We start from the raw sequence: 19644 nt of genomic DNA on the forward strand, positions 1-19644 counted from the left end.
ATTACGGCAATCAAGCCTGTATTGGTTTTACTGGGGGGTCGTTGTTTGACTTCCAATGTGACGTTGCGTTACGTGCCAGCCTACTCACAACTGGAGACCTTCGGAGTCGGGATCAGGGTCCGTTTGAGTGGATGCGTCAAATTATAGAATATTCTATGATTCATAAAAATAATTTATTAAAAAAATAATTTTTAATTATATTTATTTGAAGATAATTTATAAAAAATTTGATAAAATTTATAAATATATTTTTTTGATAAAAAATAAATTTTTAATATTAAAATAATATTATTATTTTCAATTAATTTTCATATAATGAGTATAATCACATAATCCTTTACATAATATCATGTCCATCTAAATTTTTTATAAAAAATTTTTATTTAATTAATTTTAAAAAATCAAAATAAATTTAATAATTATATATATATTTTATCAGAAATATTTTTGTCAAATATAAATTACTACTGCTTGAAAATTTATTAAATACCAATTCCTATGATATTTATTTTATTTTCTCTTTTCAAAAAATAAACATAGAGTCCATCAATTTTTTTACCACCTCTCTTTTATTTTTCATACTAAATATGATAATCTGATATGGAATTCATTTTTTATGCCACATCATCTTCTACCCACTGTATCCTAAAATCATAAGCCAGCTATTTGCAACTTAGGAGAACAATGGTGTCATGGATTTTGTAGAATAATTAATGCCTCCACATTAATTTTTGATCAAAATGACATCAGATGGATCCACAAATATATTAAAATATTATTTAAAAAAAATAAATTTTATTATTTTTATGAAGAAATTTTATGTTTGTGGTTTGTCTCAAGTATATCTGAATGCTTTGACCATATTGTTATTTGAGCAATAATATTTTTGAGAAATATAATAAGAAAGCCATCGTTAGGATTTAAATCCCGACCAAAATAAAACTAGTTGGCATCTTCAAAAAGCAATATAGTTTAACCATAATTATTTGTTTGAATTTTATTTATTAAAAATTACATCTAATTAGGATAGTCTTAAAAAAATGAACTTACTATGAAGTAATTTAAGTACTCTCTTATAATCTTTTCCTTAAGAGAGGGCATAGTCATATAAATTTTGTTTCCCCAATGCTATTGGAATTATCTTTTTAATAATTAAGTTGATATATAATATAGAATAAATTACAACACCCCACTCTAGATTAGAATCTTTCTATATTCATCCCCTTGAAGTATATTTTTATCCAACATTTTAATCCATAAATTAATAAAAAATTAATCAAATATTTAATCTAAAATGAGATCCAAATATTATACTATTAAAACTTAAAAATAAGTAAAATAATATTAAGTGACATAACAGCTATCTAAGGATTTAAGAAAAACATGTATATTAATTCCCCTCTCCATTCAAGAATAATTTTAACTTTTTATATAAGCTAAATGGTTTCATTACCTCCGTTAATCCAACTAACTTGTAAATTTTATAAATTATTAGATGTAAGGATAATAAACGTGAATATTCGGAAGATTTTTGTATTTTATTTTATAATATACGGATGCACGGCACCATCTCCTCAAAACCCGGGCTTGTCCGGTTCAAACCAGGTCAGGCATTTGAAGCGGGTCTCAGTATGTCGGCGCTTGGGTGGCCGATTTACGCCTATAAATACGCAAACCGGTTCTCACGAAATATATCCATTGCCCGCTCCAAAAAACCGCTTGCGAGCGAAAGGCGGCCATGCCCTCCGGGTACTCTTCTTTCGTCTTCTTTAATCCTTCTATCGTTTGCTCCTCTCAATCCATTCTCTCCTCCTCCTTATGACTTCACTTCTTCCCCCTTTCTACCAAAACCCTCATAACCCTAACGCGTGAAGGATTCTTGGATCGGAACTGCGTTCTTTATCCGCTGGAGAATTACGGCACGTTTATCGTCTATGGGGAGACAGGAAGTGGAAGGATCACTCCCATTCCAAAGGTTCGCGTCTCAATCCTCGGGACTGTTTTCAAGAATCGGGTTCTTGGATTTTTCTTAAAATATTTTTTTGCCAATAGAGCAGGGCTTTTTGATTTGTTTTCAGGTTCAATGCTTCTTCTGTGCTGTTAAAGAATTCGTTTCTTGGAATTCTCTTGAGATCTTTTTGGCAATAGGGTAGGGCACGTCTATTTCCTTTCATGATCAATGCTTCTTCTACTCTCTTCAAGAATTGGGTTCTTGGATTTTACTGGAAATCTTTCATGCAATAGTGATGATATTTCAGTGTCTCTTTGTGTTAACGCTTGTGTTGATGCATATATACGAGTAATGCTAGCAAGATAATAACTTTTTTTCCCCCCTTTTTTTTTTCTTTTGGATTTTTTTGTTGTCTCTGTGCGTTGCATTTGTCATTGGACTTCCTTGTGCTTGTATGCGCTGTCTCACGTGCAGGGAATGCTTAATAGCACATCAATGTGAAGGGAATAACAGGTCAGGAGTGGGGATGATTGGATGGAATGAGCAATGAACATGGTGACCACTAAATTTTTAGTCAGTGTGATGGAATAAATGTTCCGGATGGCTGCTATCATGATTCATGCATATCATTGCTGAAAGAACGATGTAGAGTTTTGCTCACTGGAATTAAAATCTCTCTCTCTCTCTCTCTCTCTCTCTCGCTTGCTCACCTCCCCACTCTGTTTCTTTGATTTAGATAGTTAATTTAATTCTTATCAGCATTCCTACTTGTGATATTGTTATTCATTTTTTAAATCTGTTTAAATAGATATGGTTAAAGATGGACTAAATAATGGAAATTTACTATACTATAACTGCCAAGCATTTTCCTATTAATAACTAGTTTGCCTCACTGCGATCCCTTCTCTATGTACAGGGAGAATGAATTACCCTCAGAAAAGAGCCTATTTTATCTCTCTCAATTGGTTGGATCAAGGTTTGCAAAATTGGTATCGGATTGTATCAGTACTTTACCGGTTGGGTAATGATATGGTATGTATCCTATATCGATAGGTGCTTCCAACAGTTTTTTCTTACTCTTAGCCATGATGCTTCCTGGAACTGTGCGATATGAAACGGTTCCACTTGGTTCACACCAGTACAGAACTTATATATTGAACCACAGTACACCACGGTGTGGGCAGTTCAGGATGGTTCGATAGACTATGGAATGGATTGCAGGGGCAATGATGTAATTGTAAGGTCTTTGGCTCAAGTCCATGTTGCTAGATATGCTAGGAAAAAGGAAAAGAAACATTAATTGTGCGCTAGTACTTGGACTTAAATCTTGTGAGATGGTACAAGTGTCAAACTAGTCTGTTTTTTTTTCCTTCTAATGAATTAGTGCCTGAAAACTTAAAACTAGAACTTTTATCAAATCCTAAATATAAAAACTTGTCCCCTTTTTTTTTTTTTAAGAGTATGATTGCAAGAAGTGATGATGCGAACAAAAATAACCACAGACTAGGTCCTAATATGTCACAATTACCTGAAACACATTTTCTTGTGTGGTCTGTGTTCTTGGGAAACACATTTGGGGGCTGGATTTGACATGGTTTGTGCTGAATGGTAGACAGGCAAGAAATGAAATGAAAAAATAGCGAAAATTGTAGAACAATCACTCGACTAGTTAACATTTGACGGAGAAACTGCTGAGGAATCAGGCCGGACTAGGTCCTTTGCAGTTGCCTTAAGGTCTGTAATAATGCTTCCATGAGTTTTCTGCATGTTTGAGGTGGCTGTTTCCCAATTCCTGCTTTTGGACCTTTGTCTAATCCTCATATCCACTTTTCTTCTTGTCTATTGTTCTGCATCTGTGTTGGATAGACTGTGGTTAATACTGCTGCTCAGGGAATTACGGATGTATGATCTACCATAGCGTTTATCTGCATATATTATTTAACTAGCCGTGATCCATACCTTAATGTTACTTTGCCTCTTGCACTATTGGACACTCCCAGACTTGGATTTCTCACATTGCATTAATGTAAGATCACTGTGGAAGACAGCAGCCTTAGCATGTGCTTTTCTTCGTATTTGCTTGAATTCTCACATTGCTTTTCATCCTCAAAAGGAGGAATATAGGACAAACTGCAGAAGATCCCACACCTTGTGAGCTGCCTGCAATACTTTCTGTTGAATTATGTTATGAAAATTTTATGAGCTTCAACACTAAAATTAAGGCAGTATCTTTCTATTAATTTCTACCCAATAGCTTAAAAAGTTTTAGTTATTACCATAACCATTTGCCACAATTCTGGATTTGAGATGATTTGCTTTCAATTATGACAGAGTAAAGGACATACGGTGGAAATTCATTATGTTAAGGAGCCTGTCTCTGATTATTTACAAGCTGCTGTTGACACTGTGCTGGCAATTCATCATCAAGTACATTGCAGCATATAGGAGGTGATATTGGTTAGTGTATAAAAAGTTATTTTCTCGCTATATTAATGCACTCGACCCCACCTTAAATTGTATGATTACTCCATAAGTTGTGAGAACTTTGTAGTTAGATGCCCCATCAGCTTTGCAATTTGCATTCTGATTCTTCTTGCCTTCTGGACTGAAAAAATCTTGTTCGTCTCCTATCTCCACTTGATTCTGGCGTAACTTCATCGTGGCTACCCAACATTCAATGAACTATTTATTTTTTTCATTTTCTTTGCTGCTTTGGAGCTTAGATATATTTTTCTTTCGACGTGACCTCTATATTAATTTCAAATTCATTTATGTTTCTTAAGTGGTCCCCATTTAAATATATTAAGGAATGTTACTGTGTAACTATATTCTCAAATCATCGATCAATCACCTTGTTCCATAATTCCATGTTTTACGGTAAGACTATTACCATGTTTACTCCTTTTTTTCTTTTTTTTGCATAAATTTAGTTCAACTCAGTTTGGTTGCCGTGTCAGTAGGATGCACGAGCCAGCTGGTGACATTCAGGTCTTCCTTATAGGTCAAGATGATATTGATGCTGCTGCACAGTACTGATGAAACATGCTCGAAATAATCGGAGTCCCTCTTCTTTTTATATCAAGTTCAAGATTGTCCTTTTATTTTCAATCTAGGGAAGATTGAACTAGAAAAGTTGGTGGGAAAAGTATATCGAGTAGAAGTAGACCAAAAAAAAAAGGAAAATCAGAAATCTGGGCAGAAGTTCCAGAATCTGGCCTCTGCCCTCTTACCCATGCAGTCTGAAATATAGATTTACCTTAGGATAACCAGAATACACTTCTAGTTATCTGTAGTTTACTTTTGTGAGCAAGCTAATTATTTAACTGGCTTTGGGCTAAGCATAACATCTTGTTGATATATCTGCACCCAGCAATAGAACAATATACAGCCAATTGCTTTGTTATGTTCGGAAACATTCTGAAATATATAGTTGAATTATATCTTCACTCAGGAGAAGCATCAATCCGACCATGAGTAAGGCACTGCGGAACACCTTGAATCACTATGGTCAACTTCCAACCTTGCCTCTTATTACTGCTTTCTTTCACCTTTTTTTTTTAGAAAAAAGAAAAAAAGTATGGTCATAGACAACAAACCTTCATGAGCTGTAATGTGGGAACTTCCAGATGAAACAGGAATATGAGCCTACTTTTTTTTTTTTTGGTATTTATAACATTTTTGTTTTTTTGTTTTTTGTTTTTTTTTTTTTTTGTTTGTTTCAGTTCTCAGTTAACCTATCAAACAAGGTCAACTATTTCCTTCACCACCCCCCCCCCCCCCCAACACAAAAAAAAGAAGGTCAACTATTTTGATGTTCGAGCAAGTTTCAAGGTGCTTACGTTTCTATTTTGTTTGCTTAAGATTGAAACTTTGACTGAAACAGGCAGAAACTGAAAGTAAAATGTATTAAGTGATTATCTAAATCAAAAATGTGGAAACCAAAAGCATATTTGGAAGTCTTCTATTCTTTTAAAAGTATTCTTGAGCTCAAATAATGGTTCCGCTTGGACATGACTTGTCATTCATGTAAGCAAGCATGCAAGTTAAGCACTTTCAATAATTTAAGCGAACAATTCAAATTACCATGTTGCTTAAAATATTGAAATATGCAAACAATTTTCACTTGAACTAAGAAAATATCAGTAAGTAATGTATGGGAAATTTAATCTCTTCTAGGATTTTTTTTTTTATTTTTTTGGTTTTAAATTCAGAATCATGATTTATCCTTTCCCTTTGATTCAAAGTTTTGTAATTAGAAAGAGGAAAGATCTTGAACATGGAACGTTTTGGTTAAAGTATGAAATTTTGATTTCATGGTTTCAGATATTTTATGAATTTCATTTTATAGCTGAATGCTCAGGTTTACATATTCATACCTTGCATTTCAAGAAAATAAATAAACAAAAATAACAGAAACTCGTGATGTTCTAGTGCATCCAAACAGAACCTTGATAGTGATGTCCTGAAGATACTCATAACATCTCACTAAACATATATGACTATATATAGCTCCATCCTTCTGCAATAATCTTCTCAAACAATAGAAGCCATGCAATGAGAGTTACATGAAGACACTGACTTGCTTGGTGGGTACACACTGTGAAAGGATGAATCTCACGGAGAGTAACATAAGCAAGAAACCTGAATTCATCTAACAGGGATTGCATTATTGTAGAATAGGTAACCTATGTTGATTGTTGAAGCACATCCTTTCCTGTGCACAAAGCTCGACCATCCAATGCGCATCAAATTCCTTATTTTAGAACGAAGGTTCAAGGGGCCACCGGTGTGCCTTATTCCTTTGTGGCTTCTATTTCAGCACCCATCTCACCTAGATTGGATAAATCAACTCTCTCTCTCTCTCTCTCTCTCTCTCTAAGTGGACTACGTCGGCCCCGCGTGCCCCAAGCGTTGCCTTTTTCAAACTGATGCTTGGAGAAGGATGAGGTGCCTGTGGGTAGGAAATAAACCAATTTGATCTTCCGCGGAACCCGTACATCCGAGCAGGCCTGGAGAAATAGGTATGGGTCCATTCTTTTGGTGTCTTTTTGCTTCGACTATTGAATGATATCATTTTCCTAGTTTCAACGTCTGAATGGAAGAGGTCGTGAGGAATGCGACAGAGTTGGATGTATGGTTTCATCTGGAGCTGATATATGGTTTCATCTGCAGCTGATCATAGGTTGAACCTCAGGCCTAAACTCTATTCATTTTCAAGCAACTTTCAGACTGGGCTGGACCTATTTACAATTTGATGCTGTCATGCCCCGGCTGGCCCAACTCATGATCAGCTCTACTTTTATCTATGCCTCTCCTCCGTTCTCCTCACTGTTAAGAATATGCATATCATATTTACGCTCCTTGATTGTGCCTTGGACTACATTTTTCTGTGGGTATAATATAAAAGGGGAAAAGAAATGAGATGCACCATGCACCAACGGAAACCGATGTGATATGCACCATGATGGTAGAAAGCAAGTGGCAGAAGATCCACTGTAATATAATATACTCTTTTTTTTTTTTTTTTTGCATGTTGAGAAGGAGAGGTAGGGATGGAAACATGCATAAAATTTATGAAAAAGGAAACAACAAACTAAGAGAACTCTCATAGATACATCTCCTGCTTATGGATCTTTTCTATATTCTAAACTGGAAATTACGTCCCAACTAATTCAATAACTAAAGAAGTCTCTTGTAGAATTACCAAACTACAAGTATTTTATCTGTTTGTAATACCCAAAATAACAATACAATATTCAACAATAGTTACTTTATGGAATGATACATTATTGCTATTACAATCGTGCCCAAATCATTAGTCTATGAACTACCATGTAGAGATATAATAGAGAAATAAATTGGGATTTAAGTTTGATAATTAAAGGATAAATATGATAATTAGAGGATAAGGTGATGAAAGAATGAATTGCAGACGCAAATTGCTGAACAAGAATAGATAGATTTAACTATTGTGGATGGCCTCAAATCAGCTAAAACTGGTTAAGGTTGTATTATTTGATTGATATTTTCTGGATTAGTGCGATAAGTTGTGAATAAACGAAACATAAAATAAGAAAGGAAAAAAAAAAAAAGGAGATGGTTCCAGTGGTTGACTTTATTTTACCTTTCTCCATAAACATAAAATAAAGTTAACCAATGTAGTCGATTTTTTGGAATGTTGAATGATTAAAATTATCTGGGCATTTTTGGATTTCTGTTTGGCTAGTAAGAGTACTAATTGTTGGGAAAGACCGACCGACGGATCGGCCGACCGACCGACGGACCGGCCGACCGATCGATTAACGGTCCTCTACCGGCTGAGGATATGTCGGTCGGGCAGACCTTTTCCACTCTCCCAACCGACCGAATCAGGAAGTCTGATGGCCGACTCTAGCGACATGTCCGACTGACCGTCGGAGGGACCTGGATCTCCACCCGACGCCATACAGCTGGCTACCGGCCTAGGGTCGGTCGACTCCTCCGATCGCCGTACAGCTGCCAGAGACTGTCAGCCCCGACAGCAACACGCGGCACTGCCACCCAAGGGCATTATCCCACCTAGGACATTGTCAACCCTAGTGATTTGACAGCCTCACGGCGATATGACACTTTCACGGTGACTCTGACAGTCTACAGTGAGTTGACAATTCCTCAATTGTCCGCGCCATTAATGACGGCGCCATACCACGCTCCACTATATATATATTGGGGAAGGCAACAGTGCAAGAGGCACTTCGAAACAACAGGCTTGCTCCCTCTCCCTCTCTCTCCCTCTCTCTCGATTGAGCTCTCTGTCTTCATTTCACTGTTGCACAGTCACCTCTCTAATTTGACCGTCGGAGAGTCCCCACCGGAGCCGCCTCCGGTCAGTGTGGACTTCCTTTTTGCAGGCGCTCGTTTCCGGCGATCAGGCGACGAGGGGATTGGCCGCAACAGATTGGCGCGCCAGGTAGGGGGCGGCGAGGCAGGCATTCTCAAGCAGTAGATACTGATGACAAAGACAAGAACCCAACGATCGAGAGTCACCGGGTCGGCGAGGCGCTCTTCCCGTCGGGAAGAGGCCTCTCCGCCACCCTCCGCGGCGGAACCCAGCTCTCCGCACCCCGCGGTGACCACGGAGGCACAGATCGCGGCGATCGTACGGCAGATGATCGTGCTGACGGACGCGGTCAAAAGCCTCCAGCAACAACCGGCGGCCCATCCGATGCCCTCCAGGAGCAGCCGCCGACGCCCGCATCGATCCCCGTCGCCTCCGCGCGAGCGCTTGCCACAGCGCTCTCAAGGAGCGGAGGAGGGGCGGCCACGGCGCGATGCCCGCTAGTCCCAGCAGCTCTCTCCCTCTCTGCTGGAATGGGCGAGGAAGGAGAAGCGACCGCGAACGCCCTCCGCCTCCCTCTCGGAATCCTCCGGAGACTCCACTCCTGGGGTCTTCCAGCACCGACGGACGGACGACTACGAACGCAGGTTCGAGAAAATCGATCGTCGGCTTGCATAGTTGCAGGTGGACGGGCAGAAGTCTTCGAACGACGTCGACTTCCAGACTGCCCAACCTCTTTCCCGACTCATCCTCGATGAACCGATCCCCAGTCAGTTCAAGATGCCACACGTGGAGCCATACAACGGCTCCACCGACCCGATCGACCACCTGGAGAGCTATAAAGCTCTCATGACGATTCAGGGGGCAACCGACGCTCTCTTTTGCATCAGCTTCCCCGCCACACTCCGCAAAGCTGCCAGGGCCTGGTACTCCGATCTTCGATCAGGAAGTATCCACTCCTTCGGGCAGCTCGAGCACTCCTTCGTGGCTCACTTCAGCACCAGTCGGAAGCCGCCGCGCACGTCGGACAGCCTTTTCTCTCTCAAGCAGGGAGAAAATGAGACGCTCCGACACTTCGTGGTGCAATTCAATACGGCCACGCTTGAGGTCCGGGACCTCAACGAAGACATGGCTATCTCAGCCATGAAACGGAGGCTGAGGGAGTCCCGATTCACCTACTCCCTGGACAAGACCCTCCCCCGTACATATGCCGAATTGCTGGAGCGCGCGTACAAGTATATGCGCGCGGATGAAGGATCCTCCGACCGGCGCTCAACCGAGTTCAAGGGTCTGAAGGAAAAGCGAAGGAAGGGTCGGGACCCAGCCGAACCTAGCAGGCCCTCGACTGATGGTCGGGTCTCGCCCCCGCGACGAAACCAAAAGTCGCCCCGACGGCGGACTCCAAAGCCGACGCGCCCCAGGTATGACTCTTACACTCCTCTCTCCGCTCCCCGTGTGCAGATTTTGATGGAGATCAAGGGGAAAGAGTACCTGCGACGGCCTCTGCCTCTGAAGGCAAAAGGCCTCGACCAGCGGAAGTACTGCCGATTCCACCGGGGCCACGGCCACAATACCGAGCAATGCATCCAGCTTAAGGATGAGATCGAAGCTCTCATCCGCCGAGGGTATCTCGATAAATTTCGGAGGAACCCGCCGACTCGATCTGTGGCCGACCGACGACCCCCGCCGACTGAGGAAGCGACCACCAATCAGCCGATGGTCGGAGTCATCAATATGATTTCCAAACGACTCGGCCCAAGGACGTCTGCTGAAGGGGAGCCCATGAAGAAGCTACGCCCGGACGACGTGATTACTTTTACAGAAGAAGACGTTCGGGGCATCCAAACTCTCCACGACAACGCTGTTGTTATTTCGGCAACAATAGCAAACTATGATGTAAAAAAAAATTTTGTAGATAATGGAAGTTCGACAAATATTTTGTTTTACTCGACCTTCTCCCGGATGCGACTGTCTACCGACCGACTCGAGAGGGTCTCTACGCCCTTGATAGGCTTTGCCGGGGATGCCGTCTCAATGGAAGGTGAAGTTACCCTGCCCGTGACGGTCGGCTTCGAACCACGATAAAGCACGGTTCATTTGACTTTTGCGGTCGTCCAAGTACCTTCGGCCTACAACGCCATACTTGGAAGACCCGGACTTAACGCCCTCAAGGCGATCGTCTCGACGTACCATCTCCTAGTTCGGTTTCCGACTAGAAACGGAGTCGGAGAGATGCGCGGAGACCAACAGCTCGCTCGCCGATGCTTCCAGATCTCCGCTCAGAACGACGACTTGAGGGGCTCCCTGACGATCGACAAGCTAGACCAATGGGAGGAGGAAGAACGGGGCTCGCCGGCCGAACAACTCGTGTCAATCCCGATTGTGGAGGACCCCGACCGAAAGGTATGGGTCGGATCTCAACTACCCGACCCAGAACGGCGACGGTTGACGGTCGACGGAGCTGCTTACGGCCAACGCCGACATATTTGCTTGGTCGGCAGCAGATATGTCGGGCATCCCCCCAGAGACAATAACCCACCGACTCAACATCGACCCGACGATAAGACCGGTGAGGCAGAAGAAAATGTCCTTTGCTCCCGAAAGACAGAGGGCCATCGACGAAAAGGTGGACAAGCTGCTCGAGGCGGGCTTCATCAGAGAAGCCGCGTATCCCGATTGGCTCGCCAATGTTGTCATGGTCAAGAAAGCCAACGGGAAGTGGAAGATTTGCATCGATTATACCGACCTGAATCGGACCTGTCCAAAAGATAGCTTTCCACTTCCAAAGATCGACCAGCTGGTGGATGCGACGTCCGAATTTCGACTGCTTAGCTTCATGGATGCCTTTATCGGGTACAACCAGATCCGGATGGCACCCGAAGACGAGGAGCACACTGCTTTTGTGACCCCCAAGGGCCTCTACTGTTATCGAGTGATGCCCTTCGGGCTGAAGAACGCCGGCGCCACCTACCAACGACTTGTCAATAAGGTCTTTAAAGACCAGATCGGGCGCAACATGGAGGTATACGTGGATGACATGCTGGTGAAAAGTGCGCAGATTTCGGGTCACATTCAGGATCTCGAAGAGACCTTCCGCACTCTACGACAACATCGAATGAAGCTGAATTCGACTAAGTGCGCTTTTGGGGTGACCTCAGGAAAGTTTCTCGGATTCCTCGTTTCTCAGCGAGGGATTGAGGCCAACCCTGAGAAGATAAAGGCGATCATCGACATGCGTCATCCGAACACCAAGAAGGAGGTCCAGCAGCTAAACGGGAAAATCGTCACTCTCAGCCGGTTTATTTCTCGATCAGCTGAAAGGTGCCTCCCATTTTTCAAAACTTTGCGGCAGGCGAAGAGTTTTTCTTGGTCGGATGAGTGCCAACGGGCCTTCGAAGATCTGAAGAAGTACTTGGCTTCCCCGCCGCTGCTCGTGAAGCCGCAGGTCGGGGAGACCTTGTATCTCTATTTGGCCACCTCCGCTGAGGCGGTCAGTTCGGTGCTCGTCCGAGAAAACGAGAGCCGAACCCATCAGCCTATCTACTATACCAGCAAGGTGCTCCGCGGTGCTGAAGCTCGATATTCGGAGACGAAAAAGATGATTTTCGTCTTGACCGTCTCCGCACAACGACTCCGCCCATACTTCCAGGCTCATGCCATAGTGGTTCTCACCAACCAGCCCCTGAGGGCGATATTGCGTCGACCGGACACATTGGGATGACTGGCAAAGTGGGCGATGAAGCTCAGCGAGTTCGACATACAGTACCGACCGCGGCTTGCCTTAAAGGCTCAGGTCCTGGCCGACTTCATCGTCGAGTGCCCGACCACCGATCAAGGGTCGGGAGCTGCGGACCTTGGACGAGATGCGGTCTCCGAGCCAGACCCGATCTCCACCTGGGTGCTGCACATCGACGGAGCTTCAAACGCTCAAGGGAGCAGGGCTGGGTTCCTGCTCACCAACTCGAATGGGGTAGTCACCGAGTATGCCTTCCGATTCGACTTCAAAGCCTCCAATAACCAAGCCGAGTACGAAGCGCTCCTCGTCGGCTTGAGGATGGCGAGGGAGCTGAGCGTCGACAGCCTTCGGGCATTCTCCGATTCTCAGCTGATCGTGGGGCAGGTCAAAGGTGAATTCGAGGCGCGAGATCCGACCATGGTCAAATATCTCCAGAAAGTGAAGGACCTCGTAGCGCGCCTCAAGTATTTTAAAATTTTTCACATCCCTAGGTCGGAGAACGCCCGGGCCGACGCACTCTCCAGACTGGCGACTTCGGCTTTCGATTCTTTGGGCCGGACGTTCGTGGAGAACCTCGAGCAGCCGAATATCGACCGGGTCGAAGAAGTATTACAACTAGCAGCTGAACCAAGCTGGATGGATCCGATTATTCGGTTCCTGACTGACGGGATCGGTCCCGAAGACCCCGCAGAGGCCAGGCGGCTCCGATGGTCGGCCTCCCAATATGGATCATGGATGACCGACTCTACAAAAGGTCGTTCTCCCTTTCCTTGCTTAGGTGCTTGGGACCGACCGACGCAGACTATGTTCTCCGAGAAGTACATGAAGGGATCTGCGGGAATCACTTGGGGGGCAAGTCTCTAGCCTACAAAGTCCTGCGACAGGGTTACTACTGGCCCACCATGAGGAAGGATGCGGCTGAGTTGGTCCGGAGGTGCGAACCTTGTCAGAAGTACGCTAACGTGCAGCACCGACCGGCCAGCCAAATCGCTCCTATCATCGCTCCATGGCCCTTCGCCCAGTGGGGGGTCGACATTCTCGGTCCTTTCCCTTCAGCATCGGGTCAAAGGAAGTTCATAGTTGTCGCCATCGACTACTTCACCAAGTGGATGGAGGCCGAGCCCCTGGCGCAGATTACCGAACGAAAGATGGAAGACTTTGTCCAAAAATCCATCATCTTCAGGTTCGGGTTGCCGCATACCATTATCACCGACACTGGGCGGCAATTCGACAACCAAGATTTCAGAGATTTCTGCGTAAGATTTCACATCACACACCGACTGACTTCAGTCGGGCACCCACAGTCCAATGGCGAAGTCGAGGTGACCAACCGGATCATACTACACGGGCTCAAAACCCGACTAAACGAAGCCAAAGGCCTCTGGGCCGACGAGCTAGGCTCCGTTCTGTGGGCTTACCGAACGACCCCCTGCGTACCGACCGGGGAGTCGCCTTTCGATTTGGCCTATGAGACGGAAGCGATGATCCCGCTCGAGATTGGACTGCCGTCTACAAGGGTCGAGCGGTATCAAGAGCCGGACAACTCCGATTGTCGGAGGGCCGACTTAGACCTCCTCCCCGAACTGCGAAACGAGGCTCAACTTCGCATGGCTTCATACCGACAGAAGGTGGCCCGGTATTACAATGCCAAAGTCAGACCAAAGCTTTTCAGGCCTGGTGACTTGGTCCTGAGAAGGGCAGAGGTCTCGAAGCCCCTAGACCAAGGAAAGCTGGCCCCGAACTGGGAAGGGCCCTACATGGTAGCAGACACCTATGGGCCAAGGGCTTACCGACTGGAGACTCTGGAAGGGAAACCCATTCCCCGAACATGGAACGCCGACAACCTGAAGTCGTATCACCAATGAACTTTGTACTTGTTCATTCGGAATACAAATCCAGTTTGAAATCTCGGAGTTTTAACTCTTCGACTGACGATCGACGCTCACCAAGGTCGAGCCCCGACGTGTCGATTCTGACTTGGTATCCACGTGAAACCGACGACCCCATCGTCGATGACACGTCGGACTCTTACGAGGGCCGATGTATCTACATGGACGGGAGTCACACTCCTCCGACCTTCGACGACACATCAGACTCTTACGAGGATCGGTATATCCATATTGACGGGAGTTGATACTCCTTCTACGGTCAAACTTTCGGGCCAAGCTATCGGCTAACTTACCGATGGGGCCCCGACCAAAGAAAGGCAAAATGCCTATGCGACCGCTGTCGCAACTTGCCGACCGAGCTACGGTCGGTCGAGGGGTATTCGGCTTACCACCGTCTATCACACAATGCGACCTCAGTCGCATTCATGACTCACCGACTGAGCTATGGCCGGCCGAAAGATATTCGGCTTACCACCGTATATCATGAGGCGCAGTATAGATACCCGACACAAGGGTATCAGGATCCGACTTATCGGCGTTCCCCCGACTAAACGCGCCGGACGACATTCGACTGAACGCGTCGGAAGAGACCTGACTACCGAACCTCTATCCGGCGGTCGGTCGGCTTCCGACTCAACGAACGCGCCCGACACACGGCCGGGGAAAGGATGCCCGACTTACGACCTCGACCGTTAAAGGCCGAGCCAAAGTCGGGACATGTCCCACCTTCGTGACGGCACGAGTTGCCGAATGACCTAACCGACCCATATGGGTTGGCGACTTACGTATTCGGATGCATTCTACAACACAAGGAAAAAGGTTTAAGTCTATAACTGTGACTTCATTAAAAATCAAAATAAGCTTACAAAGTCGGGCCGAAGCCCGGTTACAAGTGTTCTAAGAAGAAAAAACAAAAAGGATAAAAGACGACGAGACCGCGGTCATCCATCCGAGTCAATCTCCTCGACCGATGGAAGCTCGGGGATGACCGGCGTGTCCACCGCGATCGGCGCTGGGTCGACGGTCGAAGCAGGATCGTCGGTCGGCAAGGGACTGGCAGTCGGCATCGGGTCACGAGTCACGGCCGTCTCTCCTTCGGCAACTTGTTCCTGGATGGCCTCTTCCGCCACGGCGATGCCTCCCGACGACGGGTCGGCCATCTCTTTCGTGGCTTGGTCCTTGGCTCCCGACGGAATGATACCGCTGAGGTCCAGCTCCGGGTACAGGGCTTGGACCGCGTCCCGACCATCCTCGTACCCCACCCGGTACGACACGAAGCCGGACTCCAGTAACTCCTCCCGGTATTGGTCGGTGGCGCGGAAGTCGTCCACCGCCCGACTTGCCGACTCCTTCGCCGACCTTGCTTCCGCCCGGCCGAGAGAGTCCTTTGCCGACTCTGCCTCTGCCTTCGATATGTCGGCGTCGGCCTGGGCAATTGACAGATCCTCCTCAGCCTTGGCGAGCTTCTCCAGGCTGACTCAGAGCTGCTCGCGTTCGCCCTCGAGTTCGGCGGCGACGCCGTCACGCTCGCGCCGCAGACGGTGCACGGTCCGACCCTTGCGTTTGGCTTCTTTTCGGGCCGACTTTAGCTCGGACCCGAGATGAGAGACCTCATCCACCAACTTCGCCTCCTGGTCGGTCGACTGCTTCAGGTGGTTGACCAGTACTGCCCGGTCGGCTTCGGCCGCCGCCGCCCTGTCTTTTCAAGCCGCCCAGACGTTCCTGAACCTCCGGTATCCGGCTTCAAGTTTGGACATGGTGTAGATCAGCTACCGACGTGAGCGTTTCGTCAGGAAAGCAAAATAATGAAAACATTAAGGAAAGAGGAGGCGAAGCGGAACTTACCTCGACCATGGTCGGGTAGAACGAGGATAACATCTCGGTCACTTGCCGAGACCTCAGCGCCTCCACATCGGCTGGGAGGAGGATCCCCTGGCACAGCCTCCTGGCCAGGTTGTGGTCAGCCAGCGCCGACGCCCCTTCGGGGAACTGAGCGCTGGGCGGCACAGTGCGACTCCCCGACCTCGTGTCATCCGCGGGGTCCATCGGGGCTTTCCCCCGATCGGCCACCTCGACCAGCAGATCCGATAGGGAGGGGATGCTCGAGTTTGACGCGGCACCCCCCATTGCGGCTGCAGATGCCGCCGGATGATGTTCGGGTTTCCGAACGTCGTCCGACGCCACACCCGCCGGCGAAGCCGCCGATGTCGCTTCCGTCGCTTCCTCCGCCGGTCTCTCCTCCGGTTGCACCGTCGGAGCCGCGAGCGCTATCACCGGCTCCGACTGGTCGGTCGCCGACGCCTCGACGGTCGGTGCCGCCGTGGAAGGTTTTTTCTGCGGACGTGAAGGTCTGACCCCCGATGCCGGCCTCTTCCTCGCCGCGTACTGTCGGATTTCGGCATCGGTCGGCCTCATCCTCGGAGGTGTCCCTGCGATACCAACAGCAATATTAATATAAGAACCAGAACGAAGGCCGAATGAAAAGATAACCGATGGATCGGGCGATACCTAGACGGGGGACCAAGCTCAGGCCAGCGTCATAGAGGGCTTGTTCGGTAACAAGCTCCCTCTACTTCGGGACCGACATGTCCCTGAGTCGGTGGAAGTCCTCTCGGTCGTCCGCCTCCACCCGACTGTTCTCGTTTGCCTCGGTTCGGGGCACACCCCAGGGAGAAGGAGATGAGACGAAGAAAAACTGGTTCTTTTATCCGTGGATGGACGATGGAAGATCAGTGATGAAGGAAAGACCCTTCCGGGGGTTGAAGAGCCACCACCCTCGGGCCTTAGGGTGGGGTCGGAGCACAAAAAATGCCCGGAAGAGAGAGATGCGAGGGTTGGTCGGCAGAAGCTGACACAACAAGGCGAAGCTGATTATTAGTCGGACAGAGTTCGGCGCCAGTTGCGCCGGACAAAGTCCGTAATAATCCAGCAGATTTCGTACGAACTCCGAAATCGAAAGCCGAAGACCCGCGCGGAGATCTTCGACGTACAGCGCCAACTGGCCCGGCGGAGGGTTGTTAATCCGACCGCCGACCCCTGGGGCGGAAAGTTGAAACTGCTCCGGGATGCGATACTGGTCCCGAAGCCGATCAATATTCAGCTCCGAAAGCGAGGAAACCTCAACTTCCGGAGTCGACCGAGGGTCATCGGTCGGATTTCCCGACCGAGCCCCCCGAGATGGATTTCCGGCCATCGCACCAGAGCCGAGGGAAAGGTGAGGTCGAAGAAGAAGAAGAAGAAGAAGAAGAAAGAAGAGAAGATTTAAATGGAAACCACGGCTAAGGAAAAGGATCACGAACCCAAAACGGACCCTTTAGAGAGCGGGAGGGGAGACGACTGCTGGCGACGATGGAGGAATCACTTGGGCAGAGTCTCTGCAGCAAATCGTTCAGGGTGGGACCTCAAGCGCAGGCGGTCCTATATATATAGGACCGTTCGACGATCGAGATGACCCCGCGCCGATCGAGATCCCCCAGATGGGCGACACGTGGCGACATCCGGGCCCTCCCTTCGGCCCGATGGATCGGCGCGCCCATCCCGAGATGGCCTCACCGCCTTCATTTAATGCGGAAGATGCCGGCCCAACCACCTCCGACACGTGGCGAAAGGGCCACGGCTCCGAGTTAAATCGCCTGCGGCGATTCGCGTTCCCGATGGGATGCCTGACAGCGCCCCACGCTCCCAGAATCGACGCTGGGTGACGGTTTGCATTCCCCAAAAGGCGCCGGACGCCCGATCGCCTGACACCAAATCGTTCGGCACTCGATCGTCTGACACCGACGTAACACCTAATGCCGACAGGACGGGACGTCTGACACCGACTGGGCACCTAACGCCAGCAAATCGCTCGGCATTCATGAGACGCCTGACATCGTATCAACTCGCAGTACGGTCGGAATTTGGCATACGGTGAATCCACTCCTTTTCGCCCGGCGTTGCTGTCCAAACAGAGGCGTCGGCCAGCACACCGTCCGACTCCGGAGTGGAGGGGGGCAACTGTTGGGGAAGACCGATCGACCGACCGACCGACCGACGGACCGGCCGACCGACCGATTAACAGCCCTCTACCGGCTGAGGATATGTCGGTCGGGCAGACCTTTTTCACTCTCCCAACCGACCGAACCAGGAAGTCTGATGGCCGACTCTAGCGACATGTCCGACTGACCGTCGGAGGGGCCTGGATCTCCATCCGACACCATACAGCTGGCTACCAGCCTAGGGTCGGTCGACTCCTCCGATCGCCGTACAGCTGCCAGAGACTTTCTGCCCCGACAGCAACACGCGACACTGCCACCCAAGGGCATTATCCCACCTAGGGCATTGTCAACCCTAGTGATTTGACAGCCCCACGGCGATGTGACACTTTCACGGCGACTCTGACAGTCTACAGTGAGTTGACGATTTCTCAATTGTCCGCGCCATTAATGACAGCGCCATACCACGCTCCACTATATATATATCGGGGAAGACAACAGTGCAAGAGGCCCTTCGAAACAACAGGCTTGCTCCCTCTTCCTCTCTCTCCCTCTCTCTCGATTGAGCTCTCTGTCTTCATTTCACTATTGCACAGTCACCTCTCTGACTTGACCGTCGGAGGGTCCCCGTCGGAGCCGCCTCCGGTCAGTGTGAATTTTCTTTTTGTAGGTGCTCGTTTCCGACGATCAGACGACGAAGAGATTGGCCGCAACACTAATCATTGACTGAACAGCTGATAACCAGCAGCCAAACATGCTTTGAGATAGTAAGGCATGCTACTTTCAACTTGTCGAGGGACAATTTGGGCAAAATCCAATCACAATGCTTTTTTTCGGTGAAAATAGCAATATATAGTTCATGATTGGATTAGATGGTAAATTGTTTGCAAGTAATTAAAAAAATAAATAAAAAGAAGCTCGATGCCTATGGGCTTGATATCGTTCTCTGAGTGGTCTTGACATCGTCCTCTTGAGTGATCTTGACACCAACGTTTGGATCTTTTAATATCGTTGTGAAGGGCATCTTTCTATAACATTTTTCGCTTCATTAATCATTTCTTTTCTCATTCAGACTGTTATGCTTCTAAAATTTACTATTTAAACTTATAATTACTAATCCATTGTGGTCCTAGCTGTTTGGGTAATGCTATTGATCACAACTTCGATCTCGTAGTTTGCTTTCTCTGGAAAGGCTATTTTGGGAGAGCTGATATGCAAAGATGTATTCCCTCCCCCACCGCCCCCCAACACCCCAAAAAATAAAAAATAAAAAAATA

At 47.3% G+C, this 19644-nt stretch overlaps 1 protein-coding gene across 1 annotated transcript; it reads left to right on the forward strand.

Moving 5' to 3' along the window:
• Positions 1–1701: 1701 nt before the first annotated feature.
• LOC114914427 (uncharacterized) lies at positions 1702–11141 on the forward strand. Its single transcript, XM_073261655.1, has 5 exons — positions 1702–1975; positions 2868–2983; positions 4283–4399; positions 5403–6972; positions 7124–11141. The coding sequence occupies exon 5, from the start codon at positions 9549–9551 to the stop codon at positions 10851–10853; it is 1305 nt and encodes a 434-aa protein (XP_073117756.1). The 5' UTR covers positions 1702–1975; positions 2868–2983; positions 4283–4399; positions 5403–6972; positions 7124–9548; the 3' UTR covers positions 10854–11141.
• Positions 11142–19644: the final 8503 nt, after the last annotated feature.

This window comes from Elaeis guineensis, chromosome 8, assembly GCF_000442705.2.
Source record: "Elaeis guineensis isolate ETL-2024a chromosome 8, EG11, whole genome shotgun sequence".
Taxonomy (NCBI): Eukaryota; Viridiplantae; Streptophyta; class Magnoliopsida; order Arecales; family Arecaceae; genus Elaeis; species Elaeis guineensis.